The sequence below is a fragment of the Hyperoodon ampullatus genome (genome assembly GCF_949752795.1).
Source record: "Hyperoodon ampullatus genome assembly, chromosome: 15".
In the NCBI taxonomy this organism is placed as follows: domain Eukaryota; kingdom Metazoa; phylum Chordata; class Mammalia; order Artiodactyla; family Ziphiidae; genus Hyperoodon; species Hyperoodon ampullatus.
Genome location: NC_136928.1, coordinates 1177243 through 1200636, shown reverse-complemented (window position 1 = coordinate 1200636; position 23394 = coordinate 1177243). Strand labels below are relative to the sequence as shown.

Genomic DNA, 23394 nt, shown 5'->3' with positions numbered 1-23394 from the left:
CCCCCACCACAATACACACTTTTTTAAAGTAAGGGGAATACCATGATGTCTCTCTAGCTCAGCCCCTGTAGACATGACCCCAGGGCCTGCTGTTAAAACCACTGTAGAATTAAGAGGGGGAACTGTTGTAGTCGGGGGTCCGGGCTCGGAATCGGACTTGTGGGAAACCCTGGTCTGCTGTGCTGATGCCTGGTCTGTTGGTTCGCTTTGGGATCACCTTGATTTGTCTTCCTCTAAATAGGGAGTCATCTAAGGCCAGGGAAGCCCTCGCTGACTGTTTGTCTGAGAACCCTATATATGCAAACTCTTTGGGATGGCCACTAAATTTGTCACAGAGGATGGTAACGTGGTTGACTGAACCACAGCCATGAAAGTGTGCCTCCAGCTCTTCCGCGGTTGCACCACAGTCCACTTTGCCAGCATAGGTGGAACGGGCGTCGGCCTCCAACTTCTCCTCAAGGGACATGGTCAGTGGGCCGGCTTTGCTGGAGGTGGACTCATATTCATTTGCTTCTGTACTTCATTCTGCAGCTCCTTTAGCTTCTCAGCTTCTTCTTCCATCTCCCGACTCAAGCTTTGATTGCTTCCAGTTCCTTCTCTAGAACAACACATCAACCCTGCTGGGCCCCTTCTGGTGGCTGAGGCTGCATCACGTTATTCTCCGCGACCCCGCCCCACCGGCCAGTCGGTCGCTGGCCTGCTTGCTCGCCCTCCTCCCACCCAGTTCTGGACACTTTAAAGCAGTGTCATCATTCTGTACAGCACAGAACTCTGAGGGGGTCTGGTAAGCCAGGCAGGTGGTAGGTGCCTTCAGAAGTTCATGCTTTCTTAACATTTTCCTTATATCTGGAGATGTGCTGTCTTCCTGAAGAACAGATACAAAATGTATGGAAAGTCTACCTGATGCTTCCCAAGTCCATCAGACTGGAAATAAATGATATAGAAATCATGGTGTATGTGTGCATGGGGAGAATTTGCTCCTGCTCTGAGGACATGGCCTTTTTTTTTTAACATCTTTATTGGACTATAATTGCTTTACAATGGTGTGTTAGTTTCTGCTGTATAACAAAGTGAATCAGCTATACACATACATATATCCCCATATCCCCTCCCTCTTGTGTCTCCCTCCCACCCTCCCTATCTCACCCCTCTAGGTGGACGCAAAGCACCGAGCTGATCTCCCTGTGCTATGCGGCTGCTTCCCGCTAGCTATCTATTTTACATTTGGTAGTGTATATATGTCCATGCCACTCTCTCACTTTGTCCCAGCTTACCCTTCCCCCTCCTCGTGTCCTCAGGTCCATTCTCTACATTTGCGTCTTTATTCCTATCCTGCCCTTAGGTTCTTCAGAACCTTTTTTTTTTTTTTTTTTTTTTTTTAGATTCCATATATATGTGTTAGCATACAGTATTTGTTTTTCTCTTTCTGACTTACTTCACTCTGTATGACAGTCTCTAGGTCCATCCACCTCACTACTAATAACTCAATTTCATTTCCTTTTATGGTTGAGTAACATTCCATTGTATATACGTGCCACATCTTCTTTATCCATCCATCTGTCGATGGACACTTAGGTGGCTTCCATGTCCTGGCTATTGTAAATAGAACTGCAATGAACATTGTGGTACATGACTCTTTTTGAATTATGGTTTTCTCAGGGTATATGGACATGGCCTTTTTAAGCCTGGAAGGGATGTTCTCTGGAAGGGATATTAGGAATTGCAGGGCACTCCATTTCATTTGGCTCAAGTAACTTCCAATGTGGCTCAGGCTTTGAATTATTATCATTATTTTAATCTTCTTTTTTTCATGCTGTTTCATGAATTTGTTTGTAGATTAGTTTGTTTATTTATTAAGAATTTATTGAATGCCTATTATGTCCCAAGCACTAGGCATGGGTATATAGAAATTCATTAGACATGTTCGTTGCCCTCTTAGAGCTTGTAATATAGTAAGCAGAAGGTTTGTAAACTAATGTTTGTCCAAGATTTAGGATGACCAACTGTTTCAGTTTGCCCATCTTTAGCACTGAAAGTCCTGTGTCCCAGAAAACACTTCAGTCCTGGGCAAACTGGGGCAGTTGGTTACCTTTCCAAGATCCATGGAGAATAGAATATCTTGCCACTGTGGCAAGTCCCTGGGGGCTAAAACTATGGCAATATGACATTTCTTCCACCTCAGAGTTATGAAACAAATTCAAAACCACTACACCCTGGAATTACTAAGAAACTTTGAATGTGGCACACAAAAAAATTATGATCTTTAGAATTTGAGTCTATTGACTTTGAGACAATAGCTAAGATTCTGTTAGAGAACTGGTATGCAGAAATATGTGAAGTCTTTCAAAAGTAACTCCTGATGTGTGAACTATCAGAGGACTGGGAAGAGGCTGATTTGAAAGGATTTTACAGAATGCTTTAAAACTTCTGGGCTGATTTACAGAGAGGTTGATGGAAGGCTCTGGAAGGAAGACAGGCAAATGTACTTATTAGAGTTTGATAAAGATATTAATTTATCTGCATTTTCACTTTCCTGAGAAAGTGAGAGATAGGGAAATTGAACTTTAAGGCTTCTATTTTGACTTTGAATTTCTAACCTCTTCCTGGACAGTGATTACTTGAAGTCCAGGACCCAAGCTTGAACCAGGTCATGGGTTGACTTGTTTGTACAGACATTGTACCTGTGATGGAAATGGTTAACTGACAAACCAGGTATCTGAGGCTGAGAAAAGGCAGTGGCATGGTGATGTCCCAGAAGACTAACCTTTGGGGTCCTCAAATTGAACAATGCTTAACGACTGTGGATGACTGCTGAGTACTTTAGAATATGTTTTTGCTAATTCTAAGAAAAGGAGCATGAGTTGGATGCTGAATTTATCAGAAGGCAGGTGAAAATGTGTCTATATGTATGTTGTGCTTAGGGACTTTGCTACAGAAGGTGCCAGGAAGTTTAGATTTTAGGAAGTGGGGATAGATTCTTATTAGAACAGGTGTGACAGGGACAGAACTGAATGCAATGTCATACTCCAAGCTCAGCCTGCTTGAAGTCATCCTCCCCCACTTCTAACTACCAAAGCTGTGAAGGAAGGCGTCGCAGCCATTGCTGGTTTCCCGGCCACTGCTCCTCTCTCCCTTGTCCTCTCCCTTCTCTTTACCCATTTTTCAGTCTTTCAGTGACTGGTGTGGGGTGATATGTGACCTATACTTAAATAATGAGACATCAGCAGAAGTTGCTGGGTGGGGCTTCTGGAAAAGCTTTGTAATACTCTGGCAGGCTTTTTGCCTCCGCACCCTACCCCTTCTTTCTCCCTAGGACAAGACTGGGTCTTAAGGTGCAGCAGCCATCTTGTGGCCATGAGGCAGCAGGCACAAGGATGAAAAGTACACCTGCTGTGGATGCTGCAGTGGGAAAATGGAAAAAGTCTGGGTCCTTGATGGTGTTGATCAACTGCGTCAGCCCCAGAATTGTCTGTCCCTGCACTTCTTGTTACATGAGAAAAATAAACTCTTAATTACTCAAAGTAGAGTTGGATTGGTTTTCTGTTAGTTACAGACAAATGGATCCTTTACAGATTTCAAAGAAAAGGAAGAGGATGTGGTTACTCACTTCTGGGTATATGGGGAAACAGGAGTAGAAGGGACAATTTTAATGGCACTGTCAGAAGGGCAGGCAGGTGGGGGTTTATTATATCAGGTAAAAGCTCTAATCTCACCAAACCAGCGCTCCCTTGGTTTGCCATCAATATGATGATGTGGGACCAAATCCAACCATTAAAGAAGCGTTGACCAACTCCTGAGTGGGAGTGTTCCTGAGAGTGGGGAAGAGCAGGAGCACTCATTTTGTATTGCTTGTGGGAAGAGAAACATTGCATTGTCATGATGCATCTAGGAAGAGAAGTCACAGCTAGTTACAGAAAACCACGCATACCTGGGGGTGTTTGGAATCTGGAAGGACATCAGGAAGAGGTTGTTAATTTGGCATTATTTGCTTATTCTCTCACTCCAGAAGGCAGGATGCAGGAGGGGAAGAAAAAGAAGATACAATATCCACTACTCGGCTACTTTCACACTGGCTTCCACAAAGGAGACCAGGGGAAGATGGTAAAAGAGATTTCAAACCCCCAAACAGCAGATCATACATTCTTCTCAAGTGAACATGGAACATTCTCCAGAATAGGCCATAAAACAAACTACAATACATTTTAAAAGATTAAAATCATCCAGGGCTTCCCTGGTGGTGCAGTGGTTGGGAATCCACCTGCCAATGCAGGGGACATGGGTTCGAGCCCTGGTCTGGGAAGATCCCACATGCCGTGGAGCAACTAAGCCCCTGAGCCACAACTACTGAGCCCACCTGCCACAACTAACTGAGCTCGTGCGCCTAGAGCCCGAGCTCCGCACCAAGAGAAGTCACCTCAATGAGAAGCCCGCATACCACAATGAAGACCCAACACAGCCAAAACTAAATAAATAAATAAAATTTAAAAAGATACTGGATTGTATCTGAAGAACTTAAAAAAAAATCATATCATCCAAAGTATCTTCTCTGACCACGGTGGAATGCAACTAGAAATCAATAATGAAAAGAAATTTGGGAAATTCATAAGTATGTGAAAATTAAATAACATACTCCTAAGTAATCAGTGGATCAAAGAAGAAATCACCAGGGAAATTAGAAAATAATTTGATATGAGTTTAAGTAAAAACACAACATACCAAAACTTATGAAATACAGCTAAAGCAGTGCTTAGAGGGACATTTATAGCTGAAAACTCCTCTATTAAAGTAAAAAGAAGAAAGATCTCAAATCAATAACTTAACCTTCCACCTTAAGAAACTAGAAAGAGAAGACCAAACCAAATCTAAAGCAAGTAGAAGGAAGGAAATTAAAAAATACGGGAGTAGAAAGAAATGAAATAGAGAATATAAAAACAATAGAGAAAATCATGGAACCAAAGTTGATTCTTTGAAAAGTTCAAAACAAAACAAAACAAAACAAAAACAAACAAACAAACAAACAAAACCTGTTAGCTAGATTGATCGATGGAAAAAAGAGAAAATATCTAAGTTATGAAAATTAAAAAAAAAAGGTGGAATCACTACTCACCTTACAGAAATGAAAAGGATTACAAGAGAATATTGTAAACAATTATATGACAACAAATTAGATAACCTAGATGAAAAGGACAGATTCCTAGAAAGACACAAACTGCTGAGATTGACTCAAAAGGAAATAGAGGGCTTCCCTGGTGGCGCAGTGGTTGAGAGTTCGCCTGCCGATGCAGGGGACACGGGTTCGTGCCCTGGTCCAGGAAGATCCTGCATGCTGCGGAGCGGCTGGGCCCATGATCCATGGCTGCTGAGCCTGCGCGTCTGGAGCCTGTGCTCCGCAATGGGAGAGGCCACAACAGTGAGACGCCCACGTACCGCAAAAAAAAAAAAAAAAAAAAGGGAAATAGAAAATCTGAATAAATCTGTGTCAGGGGTCCCCAAGACCACTCCCAGGTTCAGTGATTCACTAAGAAGACTCACAGAACTTAGCATATAGTCATACTCATAAATATTACTTATTACATCCAGAGAATACAAAGGAAAATCAGCATGGAGAAAATCTCATGGGATGAAGTCCAGAGGAAACAAGGTGCAAGCTTTTAAGAGTCCTCTACCTATGGAGTCACACAGAATGTACTTAATTCTTCTAGTGTTGAATTGTGACAACATGTGTAAAATGTTGCCTACCAGGAGAAGTCATTAGAGAGTCAGCGTCCAACATTTTTTTGGAGGCTGGTCACATAGGCACTCTGTACGTAGCACATACCAAAATTCTAGACTCCTAGAAGAAAAGCAGATGTCAGCATATACTTTTGCACAGTTTAGGCACAGTAAGCCACTCTTATTATTTAGGGGATGGTGGAAACACTCCCTAAATCCAAGTTCCCAGATGCCAGCCAAGGGTCAATCTTGCAAGCAGGACTTTCTAAGGAAAGGAATTTCAGGTCTGCTATATTAACTTTTTTGTACAACCTATAACAAGTAAAGATATAGAATTAGCAATCAGAAAATTTTCCACAAAAAAGTCAAGGCCCAGGTGGCTTCACTGGTGAATTGTACCAAACCTTTAAAGAAATAACATTAATCCTTTAGAAATTCTTCCAAAAAAACAGAAGATGAAGGAACACTTTGCAACTCATCTGTAAGGCTAGTATTACCCTGATACTAAAACTAGAAAAAGACATCACAAGAAAATTACAGACAAATATCCCTTATGAATATAGATGCAAAAATCCTCAACAACATACCAGCCAACCAAATCCAGTAATATATAAAAAGGATTATACATAACAAGAGGGATTTATTCTAGGAATACAAAGTTAGCTTCATATCCAAAAGTCAAATAATGTAATAATATATCATGTTAATAGACTAATGGACGAAACTACATAATCATCTCAATAGATGCAGAAAAAGCATTTGATAAAATTCATGATAAAAACATTCAACAGGATGGAACTTCTTCACCCTAACAAAGGCCTCTACAAAAAACCTACAGCTAACATCATAAGTAGTGGTGAAAGACTGGGTGCCTTGCCCCTAAGATTAGGAGCAAGACAAAGATGTCTGCCCTTGTCACTTCTATTCAACAATACTGGAGGTGTATTGAAGACCAAAGGGCCATTTTCCACATTTTCTGGACTGTTAGCCTCCCTAGGATTATGAGGATGACCGTAGGGAGGGGGAGAGGCACTCATAAAGATATTGAGTGTGTCAGCATCCTAGCACTTGGGGACTAATATTTTAAAAATTTGATTTAGAAAAATATAATAATGTGACATTTCTCACATCAGAGAGCTAAGGTGCATATTCCTACCGTTTATCAGTTCTGTGAAGTTCAAAATAGATGTAGCAATAGGTACATGGGTGGGGAAGGGTCAAAAAGGATGAGTGGGCGCAGGTTATGGTGGCGGGCAGGAAAAGCTTCAGATTGAAAGTATTTAAGCAGAATCTGGGAAAAAATTAAAAATTTGTCAGGTTCATAGAGGCAAGGGGAAGGGCTCAGCATGAAAAAGGGTGTGGCTGTGTGAAGCAGCTTAGCATCTTTGGGGGACATTTAGTAATTTATTAGTGTGGCTGGAGGGGAGGATAGAAGGGGCATGGTGAAAGATGAAGCAAGAGAAACAGACAAGCTGGGTCACAAGAAGCTCACTGACACCGTGCTATCCTGCTATTCTAGCCCCTGTCTGTATCCCCTGGAGGCTGTATATGCTAACCTCATTCTGATCATTTTTAAAAAAATAGCTCCTGGGACTTCCCTGGTGGCGCAGTGGTTAAGAATCCGCCTGCCAATGCAGGGGACACGGGTACAACTCCTGGTCCAGGAAGATACCACATGCTGCAGAGCAACTAAGCCTGTACTCCACAACTACTGAGCCTGTGCTCTAGAGCCTGTGAGCCACAACTACTGAGCCTGCATGCTGCAACTACTGAAGCCCACACGCCTAGAGCCTGTGCTCCACAACAAGAGAAGCAACTGCAAAGAGAAGCAACTGCAATGATAAGCCTGTGCACCACAACGAAGAGTAGCCCCCGCTTGCCGCAACTAGAGAAAGCCCGCATGCAGCAACTAAGACCCAATGCAGTCATAAATAAATAAATAAATTTATTTTAAAAAAATGGCTCCTGACCTGCCATCACCCCACTCAGCTTGGATTCTTGCTCTTGACTCTTCGCCTAATATAACCAAGAAATTTCCATTTCCCCACCCATTTACAGCCCAACCAGGTCATTGCCTATGTAATTAGACTCCTGCTGGGCATACCTTGGCTTGAATCCTGTCACTTCTGTGGCCAATTAGGGCAGACATGGCCCGTAAAACTCTGGAACGTGTCTCCAGAAACTCTGACATTTTAAGTATGAAACTGAAAGATCTAGGTGGTATTTTCATTTCTTTTCCTAGTTCAGACAGACATGACTTTGTAAGAGAAATGAGGATGTGAAAAGTGAGTCACTAGCTACATAACTGGGGCTGTGTAGTAGGATTTGGTAATTGAAATGATGTTTTCCTGGTGATGAAAAAATACATCTAGTAAATACTTGGAAAAATTATATATATAATTCCCTACCACATTCCACAAAGTAGTTATCCAAGTTTAGAAAAAGACAACAACAAAAAATATAAAATAAACAATTAGGGGGATTAGGCAAAGGAAAAATAAGGGCAGGGTGATAATAGAGCCAAGATTGGATAAGATCATAAAAATGTAAACCACCCGTTTTTGCCAGAAGCTATGCTTATACATACTTGTAAGAAAAACCAGGAACCTGAAAATGAGAACATGGTGGAACCAGCCAACTAACTGAGGGTAAACCAGAAAAATGTATTATAGGCTGTCTAGCCAGATAAAGGATGCAAAAGGGAATAAATGAACATTTAATAACCATCAACCTCTACATTTGAGTGGGTTGGAATGGCCAGAGGCAGACTGGTTTTCCTGCCTAGTATAACTAGCAAAGCTGAAAAATATACAGAAACCATTTGTCTGAAGGCAGTGAGAAGATGCTGAGACAATAAAAGTGAGCGGTGGCTCCGTCTCTGGAGAAGGAAGAATTCAGAGAGGTGAGGGAGGTATTGCAATTGCTTTTATCCTGAGGGCATATGTTTATTCTGAGTTGGAGGGAGTGGGGGTGGGAGCTGAGAATCTAGGATTTGTACCTCCTGAGGCACTTGTAAGGGAACAGAGAAACTACCAGAACTTTCTGGTGGAGACTTGGAAGGGGTAAGATGGGTGCTCAAGCCAACTTCTCACTCAGCACATTTGCCAAATACTGGGGCTGCATGGAGCAGACAAAAACACCCAAGGAGAAAGAGAGCCTCTAGAAGTAGAGCATGTTCGTAGACTTGGGAAAGAGTGATTAGAGTTGGGATCGTCCACGGGCAGGGGATACCCATTACAGACCAGGTGTTCAGTGGTAAATCCTAGAGGGCAAGGAGCAAACCAGGGTAGATTGAGACTTAGCAGGACTGCAGTCCAACCTTGACTCAGCATAGCTCCTGAGTGGAAAGGGATGATTTGCCAACACCCTATCTGCTTAGTGCAGGGCAGGATGAACCCTCTCAGAAGAGGCCAACACCAACTGGAGCCTCTACAATTTATTTAGACACAATGAGTATCTTTCATCAAAATATTACCGGGTTCACCAAAAGACAGGACCACATGTCTGAAAACCAAATGAAGAAAGAGACAACAGCAACAAGGCCACAGGTGATCCAAGTGCTGAGGTTAGCAAAGTACCTTAAAATAACTATGATTAGTTTGTTCACGAAAATAGGTGAAAATACGGAGAATTTCTCCAGAGAATTAGAATCCATAAAAAATAAACAAATGGAATTTGTAGAACTACTAACCAACCATTATGTACAAATCATATGCCAGATGTATGCTTAGTGCTTTACACATGTAATATTACTTAATCATCTTAAAGACCAGGTATATTTCACGTGAGGTATATCTGTTTTACATGTGAAAGGGACAAGGGTTACTAATATGTTTGTCACGCACCTTCTCCCTTTTTTCCTTCTCTCCCACTCCACTTCTACTCATGAAAGGAGAAGCTGTGTGGGTTCTATTCCTGGATAGTTTAAATAGGTGGAGAGAGATAGGACCTAAGAGGGAGGGGATTATGTCAGAGATATATATATATATCTGAGAGAGGAAGAAGATAGAGGAACAGGGACTGGGGATACAGACAGAGTTTTAGTGTTTGGGTGTGCGTGTGTGTGAAAGGCTCTTGGAACATCTCCAGGTTAGATATGATTGAGGGGTAGAGGAAGAAACTTTGAAACATGTCATTGTGGGTAACGAACTATGTCCTCTTTGGCGTTCTTTGAAAGCACACATAAGTTAATTTTAAAATTACTTTTTGTCCTCTGGGTAGTGCTTCTTTACATGCCATTTATATAGAGGCAAAACCACATGGGACCACTAGATTTGTTAGCGTTACAAATAGATAAATACACTGAGGCTTAGAGAGGTTAAGTATATGGCCTGACTTCACACAATTGGGAAATAATGAAGCTGTCAGGAACCTAGGACCATCTGAGCCCAAAGCCCATGCTTTTCACAGACAATACGAATTACACTTTACCACAACAGATTAGAAAACTGCCTGGCCTTGACTCCCTACAAAGAGAGATAACAAAGGGAGAATTTCTACTCTAAACCTAAATTTGACTAAGCCTGAGGAATTAGTTGGTAAAACGGGGAAGTGGTAGAAATTTCAGGAAAAGGCAACCACGTTTTCCTGGATTCTGGGTAGGCAAACTTATATCATAGACTTTAACCAAAATCATAGGATCATATGTATATATATATATATATATATATATATATATATATATATATATATATATATATTTTTTTTGTCCTGTATGCTGGCCTCTCACTGCTGTGGCCTCTCCCATTGCGGAGCACAGGCTCCGGACGCGCAGGCTCAGCAGCCATGGCTCACGGGCCCAGCCGCTCCATGGCATGTGGGATCCTCCCAGACCGGGGCACGAACCCGTGTCCCCTGCATCGGCAGGCGTACTCCCAACAACTGCGCCACCAGGGAAGCCCCATAGGATCATATATTTAAAAACTAATTGAAATATGCTTGTCTCCAAAAAGAAATAGAACACACAAAGGTCTAGTGATAAATATAGGCATCCAGAAATATAGGCATCCAGAAAGGCCTCATTGCAGAAGCACCATTTGAGCTGGGTCCTTCAGAATGAGGTAGGATTTGAACAGATGGAGATAGAAGAAGGGACAACACGAAAAAAAGTTCAAAGGTAGGGCAAGTTAAAGTTTGTATATTAATTTGGTTGCACTGTATGTACAGGAAGGGGAATAATGGGAGACAAGGATGGAGTTTGAATACCTGGCTTAGGAATATACACTTTAAGTAGGATTAATAGTAAGCCACAAATAGCTTTAAGCTGAAGAGTGGCAGGACCATTGCTGTGTTTCAAGAATATTAATCTGGTGGCAGATTGGAAAATGGATTGGGAAGGAGAAACACTAAAAGCATTGAGACAAGTTAAGAGATTATTGCAATATTAAAGGAAAGAGGGAAAATGGGGGAAATATAAATTAAAGGAAAAAGCAGAAAAAATACATACAGTAGATGCTATGGGGTTAGAGCAGGCAAGACTTAAGTCATTGGGTGAACAACATGTGATAGGGGAATGCTTCAAGAAGATTAATCTGGTCTAATGAACAGGGCAAATTAGAAGAGGGAGAGATTGGAGGTAGGGAAGCTAATTAGGAGTTTACTGAAGAAGTCTTGGTGAGAACGAGCAGCAGGAATGGGAAGGAAAGGACAGTTACAACTTATGAGAAAAAATTTGATACGACTTAGTAATGAAGTGGGTGTAAAGGGAGAGAAGGCTGAAAGTGACTGAGGTTACAAGCCTGGGTGAGTAGACAGTGGTGGTGCTGCTATTAACAGAAAGACAGAAGTTAGAATGAGAAGTTAGCTGGAGGGGAAACAGGACAATGAGAAACAGAAGTCAAGAGTCAACTGATTACATCAGATTTTCAAAGAACATGTGAAAGAGGTGTAAGAAAGAATATAAAACCAAGGATGGACTTAAAGACGTGCTGAAAACTTGTAAAAATAGGATCTGGAAGGTTAAAACGCTAAATAAGTTTGGTCACATAGTAGGGACTCCAAAAATATTTGTTGTTGAATGAATGAGCTGAAGCTTGTGAAGAATTCTTCCCTCCATAACACACCACCTTTCAGGCTTTTTGCTGCTTGGAGATGTCAAGTGAGAAGCAAGAAGGAAGAGCCATTCAAACATGATTTTGCTTCTTCCTTTTCTAGGAAAGGAGAGTGGTCTTTGATCTGGTTGAGGTGAAACATGAGAAGCACAAGATGGGTAAGGAGCTACTACAAGTACCTAGTACTAGTTTAAGGGAATTCAAGTCCAGTGATGTACAGAAGCTTGGGGTGCTAAGTGAAGGGAGAAGAATTAGCCTCAGTGTTGTGATCTGTGTTTATCTGGCTACACCTGGAGTAGGAATTTAGCCAAGGAGTTAAAAGTATGAGATATATAGTCAACAGAACTACATTCAACTACATTCTGACTTGGCCACTTCAGTGGCTGTGTGACCTTTGGTAAGACTTTAGACTGTAAGACCTTTGATCTTTTTAGACTTCAGTCTTCTCCATCTATAAAAATGGGGACAACAATCTATCTTACAGAATTATTGTGAGAATTAAATGAGGTAAAGTATGCAAAGCACTTGGTTAAGTGACTAGCTCTTAGTAAGTGCTACTGAAAATGGGTATCTTATTAGACATGGGTCAACCACATACTTGTGAGTTTCCATGGGAGAGGAGTGATAAAGAAGAGGTCTCTTTGGCCCCTACAGCTGTACCTGGCATGTAGTGCTCAATAAATTTTTGTTGAATAAATAAATAAAGACAGATTCTCAAACCTCAGGTTCAGAGGCAGAGAGACTCTGATCTCATATAATATAAGCCAGGATGGAAGAGAATATTCTTTCCCATCCTTACTATAAACTATTATGGCTACATAATATATAGCCATAATAGTTTATAGCACATATTGTAAACTATTATGGTTCATTGTTTGGCTGAATTATTGTTCCTCTAACTTTTCCCCTATTTCAATTTAACCATTCCTCTATTTAGGACATTTAAGTTGTTTCCAGTTTCTTACCATTGTAAATAACACTGAGATAAACATGTTGGTACCTGTATCTTTGCTCCCTTTTCTCATTGTTTTCTTGGGCTATATTCCCAGTAGTGGAATTGAAGTGTTGAAGGGTACCACTTTCCAGAAAATTTACACTCCCTCTAGCAGTGTATTAAGATGCAACTGTCTGTTTAAAATATCATGTACTATAAGAATGTACTGAAGCCCCATGAGAGCAATTTCTCCCTAGTAGAGCTCCAAGATCCTGAGGAACTGGGTAGAATATAGTAAATGGAGCTCTTGGGCTTTAACATTTAGGAGGTATCTGTTGTCTCTGCTCTGCAAAGACAGGAGATGGGTGTTCTTCAGATAGGAAACAGGAACTCAGTGGGTGGACCTCAAAGGGAGTGTGGGCTTTGAAACAGGAAAAAAGAAGTCTGCTTCTGACAGTGAAAGAGACACACTACTGTGCTGTCTTGATCTCTCATATCCTACTGGGTCAAACTGTTATTCTATATCCACTTAGCAGTTATACACGTCCTTGAACTGTATTTGCAATTGTTTTATTTTGCTTTCTAGGTGTTGTATTACTGTTTCATGTATATGCTCTTTTAGTTTTTTCATTTCACGAAATGGTAAATCAGAAACCAGGCAGTTATTTGATACTTCGCTATTCCTCACTCCCTACATCCAATCCTTCACATGCTCTCTTTCTCTAAAATACTTCTTTAATTGGTTTACTTTTCTCATCTTGACTTCCAACATCCAAGTCCAAGCCACAATCGTCTCTTGCCTAGACTACTGCAGTGCCCTCCTACCTCATTTTCTTGTTTTCATTTTTCTTCTGAAAGTTCATTTCCAAATTTTGGCACAATTAATTGTTTAAAAACTTAAATAGATGATGTCATTTCTAATGATTTCTTTTTGTACGTAAAGTCCCACGTCGTTTGTGGACTACAAATCTTTGTATGATTTGACCCCTGCTCACGTTTGGCTGCTCACCTTTTGGCTGTCTTGGTCCTTGCTCTTTTTGTTTCAGTCACCATGGTCATTCCACGCTTGACTTGAGGACCAGCTCTTTCTGGCCTTTGGGCCTTTGCACATGCCTTTCCCTGCACCTGGAATGCTCTTCCTGCCACCCTTCACCTAGCTAATTCCCATTCATGTGGCAGATCTGTTTAATTGTCACTTTCACAGAGAGGCTCTCTTACAGCAACCTCTTATTTTCCCTCATAAACTTCTCACAATTAAGAATATACATATTTAATTCTGTCTCTTTCATTAGAAAGTTTCTTGAGACCATAGATAATGTCTATCATAATAGACTGAATATCTAGGGCTTAGCACAATGTCTGGCACAGACTAAGTGCTCTTCATTGAAATAAACCGTAATGTCCAGCACAGTGACAGGAAGAAAATAGGGTTTAAAATATAGTTACTTAAGGAAAATTCCCTGTTGCCATTTAAATGTACAACATCAGGGATTTTCAAGTTTAGTGTCATATAACTGAATTCAGGAATTATTCTCTATAGCGTGAAACCAACAAAGGCAAGTCATATTTAATCCACATTTCAGAGTAGGTCCAGTTTTTCCCTGTCCTCTGGAAGACTGGGACAGGTTTGGGATCAGGGCAGGATTAATTAGCTGCTTCTCTGTGTTGGGTACTTTAACACTCTTCCTCTTCTTCACTGGGTGACATGGGTACTCACCAGTAGGCTGTGACACAAAGCATGGAAATGCTGCTGATTTGTTTCCAGCTCATCCCATTCCAGCTGCCAACAGCTTGTGGGTCTGAGGATGAAGGGGAGTCCGTATGTCAGTGACTCACAGACCCCAGTGGATTTTAGAGCCCTGGGAAGAGACAGTGGCAGTGAAAGTCTCCTCAGAGATATCCAGAGCCTCGACGCAGATCCACTTAAATTTAGCTTAAGTATAAGACCCTATTGTGAAATCCTTTAGGTTAGGGCCTGTGAATTATTCACCTTAGTAAGGCTAGCACCTATCAGGGTATGTGGCACACAGCAGAGGCTCAAAGCCTGTTAATCAATGAATGGAGCGGCCCTCACGAGGCCTCAAGACTCTGCTGGATATTCCCTCTCCTGAGCTCATTCTGTCCCGTTCATTCCTGCTGCAGCGACCACATTACGCAATAGTTGCTAAACATCTGCATCCCAGGCCTAGTTCTTCCGGGGCAAGGTGCTGACAGAAGACACATGTAAGAAGAGGGTGCGTTTAAGAAGGTCCCCAGCAGCATCCATGGTCGCAGATCCATGGACAAGCTTACTCAGATAACTGCACATGGTACTGTGACAGGAACTGGGAAGCAGTAAACATGGTCTTTGCCATCATTGCTAATTCCACCCTGGAACTGATTCTTCTGGAAACAGGAATTCTAGTAAAGAAATGGGAAGGTGGGGTAGATCCTATGTGTCACTTGCTCCTTGAAGGTCAGATCTCTGTCACGATGGTATTCAATAAACATTGACTGAATGGATAAACATCATTCTGCTGATCTTTTTTTCTTTTTTCCTCTGCATTCTCAGAGACTATCTGGGTTTCCAGCCCTCATCCAGACTTCAGAATACCCTACTGAGGCACATCTTCCACAGTCTCCTCATTCATCTCCACATACTAAGCAGCCTGACCTTACTCTTTCATGCCCATACCTGTAGTTGCTGCTTTGGAACTGACTCCCTGCTGCCTGACACTTGGGGATGCCCTTTACCTCTGTTCTTCCTAGCTGTGGAACCAATAAGAATAAATATTTGCATGGATGGGAGAGGTTCTCTTGAGCCATACTTGATCACCCGGAGCTTGTAACAAGACGCTGATGATTGGGAAACCATCTGGTAGAGGGTGCTGAAGTCTCCTTTGGGGTCATCCATTCTCAAGGAGCCATCAGCTGTTCCAGGGAGCAGGGACGGGCTGAGAAGTCGCTCTTGGAGATCACATTTCAGGCACACTACAGTAAAAACGGCATTGGGAGAGGGATTGTTTGTCACAAGTTACTTCAGGCTATACGATTAAGAGAGAACATCTGCCACCCAATTCCACTTCCACCCGGCAAGTAAGGGCTGGGAGGAGGCCAGGGACTGGACAGAGGAAAGTACATTGGGAAGGCAGAGCACGTCTGGAACAGTGTTGCTCTACACACCAGGTCGCTTATTTTCTGGGTGTGGCATGATTTTTTTCTTATTTTACTTCTGGGCTGGCTGAGCAGTTGTCTCGTAGTGAGATTTCTGGCTTGAGATCGAGTCTGAGGGGAACGTGTGTCCTCTGCGGAGGAGGCGGCTAACACTGAAATATGCAGGGCCTTTTGGCGATCACAGAAGGAAACGTTGCCCCTCCTGCCTCCCTGTGGCTAAGCTTTGGCAAGACTGCAGGTCAGATGAAGGAAGAACAGGAAAGCAGAAGTCAGGCAGTCAGCTGACAGCTACTGCTTCTCTGTGAGCTCTTCTAGGGACATTCGAGGGAGGGAGAGGAATAAGTTCCTGAAATAGTTTATTTTTAATTCCCCAAGTGAATAGAATCTTTGGGCCTTGGAACATGATTGCGGCACCAGACAACAGTTCTGGGGGGCCCTCAACTAACTGTGTACGGGTTATTCATCTGCTTCTGTGTTAAGCTTTTGCTCCAGCAGGTACATTCACATGTCACAGTGTACAATGTTCTGTTGCACTAGATTTGAATCCTTGATATTATGAAGGTTTTAAATAAAATGTATATCAGGTTTAAAAACTGTTAACAAACTATGAATATATGAGTGCTGCGTACTTGTGAGAAGGCTAGTAGTTGATGTCAGTGATTTATGAAATGACTGTAGTAACTGCAACATGAGGTAAAAATGAAAGTAGAAATAATGTAGAAAAAATAGGATGCCAGAATAGATGTCAGATCTAGCTGGCCCTCCTGGGCCTAGCAATCAGACCTAGACATCAGTTCTGGGTGAGACAGCTCTTGGCCAGGTGTGTCCTAGAGCCCAGGAAGTATAGGAGGGACTTTGCCTAGGACTCCAGCTTCCCCTCGTTTCCTCTGTGCCTGACTGCTCCATTGTCGGGTCCCTGGGCTTTAGGACTAGATGGCTGTGCTTATCTGGCTTAGGTTCTCAACTCTGGTTGCAGTAAGAATCACCTAGTGAACTTGCAAATGATATCTGGCCCCTACCTCACACCAATGAAATTGGGATCTCTGGGGATGGAGCTGAGATTGGTATTTTAAAAAGTTCCTCATGTGATTCTTACTGTAGCCAGGGATGAGAACTACTGGAATTGTAGTCTCAGCAACGTTCCAAAGCTGGGAAAAACATTTTACCAGGGCTAGAGTCTAGAACCAGGTATGCTTCTCACCACTCAGACTCGGGTGCAGAGGTGGCAGACCCCCAAACCCAAGATATGGGAAAAGACACTCAGCTGAGGTAGACTATGCACTGTGAGAAAGAGGCCTCTGAGGGAAGCACCTAGAGAGTGGGTGAAGGGCCCGAGGCAGCTATAGAAGCCGGTGGTGTTGGGTGGAGAACCTTGTAAGGAGCAGTCAAAGTGAACATCTGAGGAGCAGTCCTCAAAAGATTCTATACTAGGAGAGCTCAGTGTTTTTGTCTTGTTTTGTTTTATTTTTTTGTGGGGAACCACATTTCCAGAAATCTACATATGGGGCAATGCATCAGTTTTGTAAATAATGGATAACTATGATATGGTTTTTATTGTGCTTGTTTAAACTCTCATGTGGGTCACACCCACCCCAGAGGAGGCCTACTTTCTCTGGACCTCATTCCAACTTATGCCTGAGCATCTGGATTCCAGTGAAGACCTCCTCAGCAGAAGAGTCTGGATCTAAGTTCCACCACCCATCCTGAAGACCTGTGGTTTCCAAAAAATAATTGCAGATGGAGATAAACATTCTGGCTCTGACCCTGGTGCTGAAAGCCATGGAACAAGGGAGGGCAAAGCAGAGAAACTCTCAACACTACCATGGGCATATGCCATGCAACAGTAGAAGAAAGGCTGGTTGTAGGAGCTCCTGGCTTTGGATGGCCCCAGCCCTCCTAATAAGAGATGTGCCCAGCATGAGGCAGCCCCTTTGCTCAAAATTGCCCAGCATGAGGCAGGTTGCATAGTAGGTAAGGGCCCAAGCTCTGGAAGTGATAGACCTGAGTTTGATGAATGTCCTCTAGGCTGAGAGTAGTCAAATGTATAAAATATAGATTTCTAATCCTAAGGGTTAAGAATGGGATATGGAGTTGCCTGGCTTCAAATTCTGGCTTGACTATTAATTTTCTGTGCAGAAATGTTTAATTTCTCTGTCTCAGTTTTCTCATCTGTAAAACAGGGATAATATTATATTTATTCATTTTAAGACACATTTTTTCTCACTAACAGCTCTATATATGTCTTTCTTTTATTATTAGTTTCTGCTTTATAACAAAATGAATCAGTTATACATATCTATATATGTCTTGCAATCACCATCGATCAGACAGGTACTCTTAACCCTTACTTACTATTCTAATCTAAAAGAACTCTCTTAGTAAGAATAAAATAATATTTCTAAGTGATAAAAAAGCAATGTGTCACATTTAATTGGCATTGTTTTTCTTTCTCAGTGGTATATAAAATAATGGTGTATCTTATAATGGACAGCATCTTAGATTCAATGACATATGATAATAGTACCTGCACCATGTTGTTGTTATGAAGGTGAAAGGGGACGATGCAATGAAAGGAGTTGACATAGTGCTTGGGGAAAATAGATAAGAAGTGAGCAATTGGTATTGTTAGTCTCGGACAAAGTGCGTGGAATGGAGGTCTTGGGAAGAAAATTTTACACACAAAAGAAAGACAGTAAAATCAAGGTAAGTTGTTAAAGGCATCCCAGGCCCTAGATTGAAATGTGGGGGAGGGGTAGGGAGATTAAGAACCCAGTGGCTATCCCCAGAAAGAAAGGACCAACATGTGTCCTCCCCTTCCCCAGGAAGTCTGTACCCATTTTTCTCATTGAGCTCCCACCCCTAAAGGGGAAGACAAAATTTAATCTGTTCCCTTTGGAGCTGTGGCTGACTATACTGATGGGTCCATTTGCAGGCCCTGCCACCCAGGTCCTAGGCCAAGTTTCAAAGGGGATGGAGACTAGAAACGGCTTTATCCCTACAATCTAGTGGGACCTGAATTAAGTAACACTGCCAGCCAGAACAATATCCAGGACCTTGCTGACATGCCTGGAACACTGGTTTGACCTCTTGGTTTCCACAATTGCCAGAACATACTTTGTGAACATGGTCTAGGGCCACTAGTTGTACTCCCTGGGGCTTGCCTCTGTAGTTGCTTTAGTTCCCCTCAGTTTGGTGTCTCCCTATTGAGAAGACCTCTATTTAATCATTTAATTTTGGTTCTTTTCCTCTCCTCACAGGCCCTATTGATATTGTCAAGGTACCAGCTTACCTGAAATTATAATGTCAATAATATCTGCTGCATCAAAAATGAAAACTTGAGAAAACATATGATTCATTGTGCTCTTATGTAGTGTAGCTGATGCCCTATTATTGAGGTGTTTAAGTCTTTACACTGAAACTAACTGGCCCTTGCTGCCTGGGCTTAATCAGGCTCAATTTTCTAACTGTGATGGTTACTTTTTAGAAATTCTTTTCTTACTCCTCATGTTTACATGGAGAGCCTCATCCAAGCCTCCTCCAATCCCTAAACCTCAGCTACTCTGTATTCTGATGACTTTCCAATCTAGAGTCCTAATCCTAGACTAGGATAATTATTATCTATATAATATGTCTTTTGGGGGTGTGTGTACTTGGATTATCTCTGGCTCTGGAAATGTTGCTGAAACTCCGTGAAGGAAGAAGAAGGTGGACATGTTCTTGGTCTGTTCCACTGTTATGCAGCCAGGCTTTGAAGAAAATCTCCATGCTGACAATATCATTGTCTATAGTCTGAAGGTCAATATCAGTTCCCAGGATAGAAGTCTCTGCAGAAGAAAGGGAAACAGTGGTTAAAGTGTTTAATTCTTTTATTACAAATTTTGAAAAATATAAAATATTAAATGCACCCATTTTTGGATCCATCAATCCCACCTCTAGAAATCTAGCCTAGAGACATTCTTGGACAGTACACAAAGAAACATATGCAAAGATGTCCAGTACAGCACTGTGTGATAACAAATAATCAAAAACCCAAACAGGAAGCAATTCAAATGCCCATCAATAGGAGAATGTTTAAATAAATCATGGCACAGACTGTGGAGTATTATACAGCTGTTAACAAAGTAAAGCTAAATGTACTGACATGGAAAGCTAGGAGATAGTAAGTGAATAAAGAAAGTTCTAGAACAGATGTATGGTATGGACCCATTTATATAAAAATAAAACTATTAGCCTAAATGCATACATATGTATGGAAATGCTTCTTACAAAGTTCTGGAAGGCTATTATCAAACTGTTAATAGTGGACAGGAAATGGGGCAGAGTGCTGAGATCCATTCACTTTTTATTATTCATACTTCTATACTGTTTGTATTTTATTGTATTCATGTATTTCTTATATTGAATATTTTTAAAAACTCTAGAATACAAGAACAGCCAAAAATAATATACCAATGCAAGTTAAATACTTAGTTAACAAGGGGGACTTCAGTTTTATGTTGTTGTTTCACAGTGAAAATGTATTCAGTTATTATCTCTGTTATAAAAAAATAAATTAAAAAAAGACCAAAAGAAAAAAAGATGAATTCCTGAGTTCCACCTTCTGACACAGATTATACAAGTTTGCCATTGACATACTATATCTCACAAGTGTGATTAGCAGCCAAGAAGACAGGGATGGTCTGGTGGAGTGATTTGACTCCAAATCTGAATGAATGAGACTAGGTAGGTGGGGTAATGAGGCTTTGATGGTCTACTTCCTTCTTTAGGCAACACTAGCTCAGGAATTGGGATCTAGGTCTGGAGGTAAAGTTTGTCAGTAAAAGCCAAGTATAAGGTGATGGAGGAAGCACTGAGATAGGAAATGAGACAAGAGCTGGAAAGAAACTGAAGAGGAACCTGACTTTTTTTTGCCTCACCATGAGGGACTCTCTGAAATACTTTTACAAAGGGCCTAAGAAAAGCCAGTTGCTCCAATGAATTAACTTCTATGTATGACTCATGGACCCCAAGGAGAAAGCTGGTTTATTTCTAGAACGACATTCCTGAGGACAAGACTGCAGAGGTGGCAGGCTCTCCACAGGAAACAAAGGGCTTCAGTCCAACGTATTGGCACCCAAGCAGGGAAAGTGTGGTGAGACTTAAGTGACTTCATATTATATTTATCGACTTATTCTGTGGCTGAAAAGGGACACCAAATGCATTTCTCTTTGACCAGTATAATTAAAACTGTACCATCGGCTGCTCTCGCCCTCTGTGACGGACCACATTCTGCCTATGGAATGTGTATCTCTCTAAATAAACTCGCTTTCACTTAAAAAAAAAAAACCTCTACCATCTTCTGTGGATAGTTATGAGGGTTCATTAGCTTACTAGCTATTTCATTCATTGCATCAAGCAATAATATTAATTATGTACTACCTAGAAGATGAAATAATATACAAAGGTATATGATGTTCTTTGCCTTAAGGAGTTTATAAAGCAACATTATTCTTGACCATTTCTCCTTAAAATCTCATCTGCTCTACTATGTTTTCAGGTACTACAGTGATAAATATGAAGTCATTGTCAAAGAAACGTTCCTCATGAGTGAAGAGAAACGTTCTTTTTAATAATGTGAAACTTATTGTGTCATAGGCAAAACAAGAAGTAATTTTTCTGAGCCTGGACTTCAACTTGGGTAAGAAGTATGGACATGACTGAACAGCTTCTCTTCAGAGAGGCAAAATGGTTATTAAAACATAAGGAGGCAGGGCTTCCCTGGTGGCGCAGTGGTTGAGAGTCCACCTGCCGATGCAGGGGACGCGGGTTCGTGCCCCGGTCCGGAAAGATCCCACATGCAGCGGAGCAGCTAGGCCTGTGAGCCATGGCCGCTGAGCCTGTGAGTCTGGAGCCTGTGCATCCGGAGCCTGTGCTCCGCAATGGGAGAGGCCACAACAGTGAGAGGCCCCCCCAAAAAAAGCATAAGGAGGCAGATATAGAACTAAATAAATGAAATTGAACAAAGGATCTCAAAAAGTAGAGAGGATAATATTGCTTCAAGTTCAAACAACAGAATTTTGGATAAGACAAATAAGTGTTTTTTTTCTCCCCAGGGAAAGCGGTGAAGATTAGAAATTCCTACCATGGGCAGTACATGGGGACAACAGCAAAGCTGAGACTCTGGGAATAAGAACAATAGGTGTTTCCTCAAATAATTAAACAATAAAATCAACACAGAGTGATGAGGTCTATGAAAAACAGTCACCTTACAAAAGGAGAATGGGGATTTCCCTGGTAGCACAGTGGTTAAGAATCCGCCTGCCAATGCTGGGAACATGGGTTTGAGCCCTGGTCTGGGAAGATCCCACATGCTGTGGAGCAACTGGGCCCGTGAGCCACAACTACTGAAGCCCACGTGCCTAAAGCCCACGTACTGCAAGGAGGAGTAGTCGCAGCTTGCCACAACTGGAGAGAAAGCCCGAGCACAGCAACGAAGACCCAACGCAGCCAAAAATAAGTTAAATAAATTAAAAAAACCATATAAAGAATAAATAAATTTAAAAAAAGGAGAATGGCTTACAGACCAGAGCAAGATTTGGCTAGAGCCTATGGATGGTACTGGCTTATCCAAAGAATGAATGTGTCCATTAGAAAGGGAGAGGGTTGGCCAGAAATGGAGCACAGAGGAAGGGAGCAACAGCGGCAGATGCTGGTAGCCATCATCCAAGCATGGCTCAGAGGAGACCACGTGCTGGCTCTGTGAGGCATCCCGATGGCAGGATGTGTTTGTCAAGTTTCTGCTCTTCTTGGTGATTATAGTGGTTATGGTTCTTCCTCTAAAATATTCTGGCTAATACTTTAGTCTTGAGCTTGATAAGATGACTCTGTCTCTGAGAGGATGTTGATAAAATCAACTTTCTGATTCTGTAAAGCTGAAGAACCAGGCCTGAAACATGTTGCCTCTGTGAAGGAAAATGCCAGTCTTCCCTGCAGACACTCCATCAATGTTGCTAAAGTTCGTTCCAACTTCTTTTTTCTCTTCCAGTTTTACTGAGATATAATCAACATATAGCACTGTGTAAGATTAAAGTGTACAGTATAATGACTTGGCTTATGCACATCATGAAATGATTAGCACAATAAGTTTAGTGAACATCTATCATCTCATAGATATAAAATTAAAGAAATACAAAAAATTTTTTTCTTGTAATGAGAACTCAGGATTTACTCTATAACAGCTTCCATATATAATGTACAGCAGTGTTAATTATATTTATTATGTTGTACCTTACATCCCTAGTACTTATTTATCTTATAAGTGGAATTTTGTACCTTTTGACCACCTTAATTCAATTCACCCTCCCCCACTCCCTGCCTCTGGTAACCACAAACCTGATCTCTTTTTCTATGAGTTTGTTGGTTTTTGAAGTGAAACTGACTTACAACCCTATGTCAGGTACTGCTACACAACACAGTGATTTGATATTTCTATACATCCCCAAATGAACATCATGGTAAGTCTAGCCACCATCTGTCATCATACAAAGATATTACGTAATTATTGAC

At 41.6% G+C, this 23394-nt stretch overlaps 2 protein-coding genes across 2 annotated transcripts in view; both read right to left on the bottom strand.

Moving 5' to 3' along the window:
- The window catches only part of M1AP (meiosis 1 associated protein), a gene marked incomplete at both ends in the record, with an annotated part of 74522 nt that overhangs the window by 4156 nt on the left and 46972 nt on the right, over window positions 1-23394 (bottom strand). The window contains 3 exons of the mRNA XM_079721472.1: window positions 14414-14555; window positions 15504-15666; window positions 19500-19673. Of these exons, the coding sequence (XP_079577598.1) occupies window positions 14414-14555; window positions 15504-15666; window positions 19500-19673 (479 nt within the window). The remainder of the gene's footprint in view (window positions 1-14413; window positions 14556-15503; window positions 15667-19499; window positions 19674-23394) is intronic.
- On the bottom strand, window positions 110-466 carry LOC307064282 (polyadenylate-binding protein 2-like; the record flags this gene model as incomplete). The annotated part of the gene is made up of 1 exon (XM_079720763.1): window positions 110-466. The coding sequence occupies one exon, from the start codon at window positions 464-466 to the stop codon at window positions 110-112; it is 357 nt and encodes a 118-aa protein (XP_079576889.1).